This window comes from Piliocolobus tephrosceles, chromosome 2 (genome assembly GCF_002776525.5).
Source record: "Piliocolobus tephrosceles isolate RC106 chromosome 2, ASM277652v3, whole genome shotgun sequence".
Lineage (NCBI taxonomy): Eukaryota > Metazoa > Chordata > Mammalia > Primates > Cercopithecidae > Piliocolobus > Piliocolobus tephrosceles.
This window is the reverse complement of record NC_045435.1, coordinates 158,731,991-158,737,671: the sequence shown is the minus strand read 5'-3', so window position 1 is coordinate 158,737,671 and position 5,681 is coordinate 158,731,991. Positions and strand designations below refer to the sequence as shown.

At 41.3% G+C, this 5,681-nt stretch overlaps 1 protein-coding gene across 3 annotated transcripts in view; it reads left to right on the top strand.

The window, feature by feature from the left end:
- Window positions 1–5,681, top strand: part of STAG1 (stromal antigen 1) — a 404,632-nt gene that overhangs the window by 391,880 nt on the left and 7,071 nt on the right. For all 3 annotated transcript variants that reach the window (XM_023187906.2, XM_023187905.1, XM_023187904.2), the window contains one exon: window positions 4,550–4,724. In XM_023187906.2, the coding sequence (XP_023043674.1) occupies window positions 4,550–4,724 (175 nt within the window). The remainder of the gene's footprint in view (window positions 1–4,549; window positions 4,725–5,681) is intronic.

The following is a 5,681-nucleotide window of genomic DNA, read 5'->3' as shown; positions in this document are numbered from 1 at the left end:
GGCTGGAGTGCAGTGGCCGGATCTCAGCTCACTGCAAGCTCTGCCTCCCGGGTTTACGCCATTCTCCTGCCTCAGTCTCCCGAGTAGCTGGGACTACAGGTGCCTGCCACTTCGCCTGGCTAGTTTTTTGTATTTTTTTAGTAGAGACGGGGTTTCACCGTGTTAGCCAGGATGGTCTCGATCTCCTGACCTCGTGATCCGCCGGTCTCAGCCTCCCAAAGTGCTGGGATTACAGGCTTGAGCCACTGCGCCCGGCCGGCAAAATTAATTAGAATTTAAATCTAATGATTCTTTTCATTACTGAGGAGACAGTGTTGACTATTGATGAGGAGTACAAATTCTAACATCAGAGTTCCAGAATTCAGACCTGGCCTTCTCATTATCAGCTATGCAACCTTTGAGCATATTACTTAACCTCTCTAAGTTTCAATAATTCATCAAATGAAGGATGAGCAGAGTATTTATCCTGACAGTTCCCGTGAATATTAGAAACTACAAATAAACCACTTAGTACACACACAGTACTGGGCACAGTGCTTGGCACATAGGTAGCATTCAATAAATTACCTGAACGTTATCATTGTATAGTAATGCCTCATATCTAGGCATCAATCAGTAAATTAGGCAGCATCTGTATTTCTTTTCTTTTTTTAACCTTTGAGCTCAAAGCATCTATATTTCAAAAGGAATAAAGGAATGAATACAAATGTTACTGTTCAAGTTTAACAAAATCTCCACAAAGTTTAAGATTTCCTTTCAAATTACAGCTTTGGGACTTAAACTCTTTTTCAAAAGTCCAGAGAAAGAAAATATAAAATCTTGTCTTTGTACTGTAGGATCCTGGACTTTTCTCTAAAGAATGACTACAGGCATTTCCTTTTTTATTTATTTATTTTTTTGAGACAGGGTCTCCCTCTGTCACCCAGGCTGGAATGCAGTGGCGTGATCTTGGTTCACTGCAACCTTTACTTCCCAAGTTAAAGCAATTCTTCTGCCTCAGCCTCCCAAGTAGCTGGGATTACAGGTGCCCACCACCATGCCCAGCTAATTTTTGTATTTTTAGTAGAGACAGGGTTTCTCCCACTCCTGACCTCAAGTGATCCACCCACCCTGGCTTCTCAAAGTGCTGGGATTATAGGTGGGAGCCACTGCACCTGGCCTTTTTTTTTAATGAGACAGGGTCTCACTCTGTCACCCAGGCTGGAGTCTTGTCCCTGGCTCAAGCAATCCTCCCACTTCAGCCCTCAAACCTCCCTGGCTCAAGCCCCAAAACCTCCCTGGCTCAAGCAGTCCTCCCACTTCAGCCCCCAAGTAGCTGGGACTACAGGCATGTGCCACCACACCCAGCTAATTTTTGTATTTTTCGTAGAGACAGGGTTTCACCTTGTTGCCCGGACTGGTCTTGAACTCCTGGACTCAAGCGATCCATATGCCTCAGTGTCCCAAAGTGCTAGAATTACAGGCACGAGCCATTGCGTCTAGTCATTCTTCAATGTAATATTCTTGTTAGCCAACATTCATCAAATTTTTGCTATGTACTAGGAATATGTTTTAACATGCATTATATCATTTAATCATTTATTTGACTTATATTTGTAAAGCACTTAAGTCAGTCTCTGGCACATAGTGAATGATGTATAAGTGTATAAATGTCTTATAAGTCAACACTATTATCTAAATTTTTCACAAAAGTAACTAAAGCTTAGAGATTTTAACTATCCATAATGTTCACTAATGGTACAGTCAATATTATTTTCAAGATTAAGAAAAGCTTATATGGAACCAGATAACCTAATTTGTTTAAATTACAAAAAAGAAAACTTTTTTGTCAATTTGAGGTTTACAAAATGACTAAGATGGGTTGCATGCACAGAACCCTTAGGCTGCAGAGTTTCATCCTTCAGAGATGAAAATGAGAAAGTATTAAAAGAAATATTTTCATTGAGTAATCTTTAAAGGATTAGAAGTAATCTATTTCTATTTAAGATGAATGAGTTCTCCCTGGAGTTTTCAATTCATTCAGTAAGTTTCTACCAAGTGCCTTCCTAGGAACTGTGCTAAGTACTACAGATTAGGTATTAATATACTGTGAGTGCAGATAGGAAGAGAGAGAACAGAAACAGGCTGTTTGATTTCACCATGGTCAATGCTCTGATGTGCCAAGGAGGTTCTGGGAACATATAGGCAGTGACCAAACTTTTGAATATAGGAAGATTTTCTGGAAAAGATGACATGTAGTAGACAGCTGACAATTGAGTTTACCAGGTTCAGAACCTAAGTGATGATAATCTCTTTATCATAAAATTTTAAGTGTGGTAGAGAATAAAAGTTCTGAATTAAATGTTGAATGAAATGTGTTATGAATAGAAGATCATGAAATGTGTCTTTGTTAACTAAGAAGAGATTGAGTAGTGAGCTTCAGATCATAGGAATTACTTTAACCAAGACAATGGGTAGGTATTTCCAGGCACAGAAAAACCAATCTAGAATGTACACGTCTAACAAAATATCAGAAACCTGAGAAATACAAGGAGAAACAGGATGCTCGATGGCAAAGGAGGAGCCTAACACACACATCTCTGAGACTTAAGGAGAGGAAAAGCAGTGGGATTCATACTATGTATTGGGATTAAAATTCTTCAGAAGGAAAACAAAGCAGTAATACTTTTTAAGAAGCCTTATCATATTAGAATTAGATTTTTTTTTTTTTTTTTTTGAGATGGAGTCTCGCTCTGTCGCCCAGTCTGGAGTGCAGTGGCGCGATCTCCATTCACTGCAAGCTCCAGGTTCATGCCATTCTCCTGCCTCAGCCTCCCATGTAGCTGGGACTACAGGCGCCCGCCACCACACCTGGCTCATTTTTGTGTTTTTGGTAGAGACAGGGTTTCACCATGTTAGCCAGGATGGTCTCGATCTCCTGACCTCGTGATCTGCCCGTCTTGGCCTCCCAAAGTGCTGGGATTACAGGTGTGAGCCACCACGCCCGGCCTAGAAATTTTATAGGTAGAAACTTGGCCGGGCATAGTAGGTCATGCCCTTAATTCCAGCACTTTGGGAGATGGGTGGATTGCTTGAACTCAGGAGTTTGAGATCAGCCTAGGCAACATAGCAAAGCCCCATCTCAAAAAAAAAAAAATATTATCAGGATAGTTTATAAATAATGATTTAATCTGCTCAAATCTTTATAAACCATCTTAGCCGGTGGCTTACGCCTATAATGCCAGCATTCTAGGAGGTCGAGGTGGGCTGATTACTTGAGGTCAGGAGTTCCAGATCAGCCTGGCCAACATGGTGAAACCCATCTCTACTAAAAATACAAAAATTAGCTGGGCGTGACAGCAGATGCCTGTAATCTCAGCTACCTGGGAGGCTGAGGCAGGAGAATCACTTAAACTTAGGAGGTGGAGGTTGAAGTGAGCCCAGATCGTGCCACTGCACTACAGCATGCGACAGAGTGAGAGTCTGTCTCAAAAGAAAAGATCTTTATAAACTGTTTTCATAAGTTCTGAACGAAAAACAGTTCCTAGCCCCTGGAAAACTTAAGTTTTACAGAGACAGTTTATACACATGACAAATTACATACCTGCTAATACAGGATAGTATATAATTAAGTCCTAAGTGAGTAAGAATGCATTTCCTCTAGAAATTAAAAGAGAAGGCTGGGTGTGGTGGCTTATGCCTGTAATCTCAGCAGTTTGGGAGGCCGAGGCAGGCGGATCACCTGAGGTCAGGAGTTCAAGACCAGCCTGGCCAACATAGTGATACCCCGTCTCTACTAAAAATACAAAAATGAGCCAGGCGTGGTGGCAGTCACCTGTAATCCCAGCTACTCAAGAGGCTGGGTCAGGAGAACCGCTTGAACCTGGGAGGCGGAGGTTGCAGTGAGCCGAGATCATGCCACTGCACTCCAGCCTGGGCGACAGAGCGAGACTCCATCTTAAAAAAGAGAAAAAAAAAATGTTAAGTGGGGGATTGGGTGGGGGTAATCAGGGAAGGCATCCCTGAAGGAAACAGAGGCATGAAAATGGTGAACCTCTCAACCCATCTCCACATATATAACTTGGCAAGAAGTTATTGACCAGTGTCTAGTTATGCAAGGGGATTTGCTTATTTCTCCACAAAAGCCAGTCAGACTTTAATTGCTACTGCCTGAGACCCCTATGAGGCCCAGGAAATAGGCCCTTTATTGCTTGAGCAAACTCTGGCTGGCTGCAATCTTCCCCTTCTAGGATGAATTAATCTTGAGAGATGGAGGGACTTATAAGAGATGGTGATGTGATGATAGCTAACATTCAGTGGTTACATACATTACCTTATTTAGTCCCTACAACTTCGTGAGGTTAGGTAATGATGTCCCCATTGTATATATGAGAAAACTCAACTTTGGAAGTTTACTGACTTGTACAGAGTCATAGAAGTCAGTGGTGGAACTGAGATTTAAAGTAGATAGTCTAACTGCATAGCCACACTCTTCACAAGTCTGTGCTATAACTGCCACCAGAGTTCACTCCACCCACAGCATTCTGTGACCTTAACTGGAATTTTACAGATGAGAGTCTGGATAACACATGGCTAAACAGGACTGACACCATGATTCAGACCCCTGGCCCCCTGCCAGCACCACAACTCACATCCACTGTACTGCGGGAGAACAGCCGGCCCATGGGAGACCAGATTCAAGAACCTGAGTCTGAACATGGTTCTGAACCAGACTTTTTACACAAGTAAGTAGCAAAAATTTGTCTTCTTGGCAAAAAACCTTTAAAGAAAGTAAAACTATTTAAGAAAAACTTTATTTGTTCATCAGAACATACTGCTGGTCAGTTCATGATAAAAGAAGCCACAAACAGAGGGTAAACACTTTATGTGAGAAGAGCTATACAAAGTCTGCAAACATTATTGAAGATACCAGTTCCTGGAAGTTCACAGACCTTTAAATGTATGGTGTCTCACCAAGTGCTAATTTCAGCTGGCATTTGCATTTTCATTGGGCAGGTCTGTTTCTTCTCAGGGACTTGCCAAGAAATGCAGGTTACTTCCTAGGCAAGGAAACCTGTAAGAGCCTATGTTAAGTTGTCAGTAGTCTGAACACCAAATAGACTATATGACCTTTATCATCCATTTAATTAATATTTTGTCTTGTTACATTTATATTTTAAACTCAGACTTCTCATGGATTAAGAATTTTTAAGATCTTACTTGATAAATTCTGAGAATAGTTGCCCTCAAAGAGAGAATCAAGGTCTTACCTTTTCTCCATGCTAGTAATTAAAATGTTTTCTAGTAGACAGGCCTCTGCAAATTGTAGAGAAAGCAGAGGGTGATGGTGTGTTTTGTTTATAAAAATCTGTTATTGTTTTCCATCCAACTTTGAAATTCTCTGAGCTCCTAACTTGTGTTTCTGTGTATGGTGGGGTAATGCTGTGAATTACTCTGATGGATAAGAGGGAGGACTCTCACTTGTACTCAACAAATTTAGTTAGGTTGAAAATAGAAAAAGACAGTGTTAGAAGTATCAAATCCTGGATTTTCATAAGACCCCTTTGCTCTAAGGGATCAGTCTTCAAACCCAAGAGGATACTCACTGTCACCCATAGTATAACTGGGCTTTCTTGTGCTGCCAAGTATCCTAGAAGGTGGTTTGCCTAATGGCAAGCATCCCAAGATGGGTGAGCTAACCA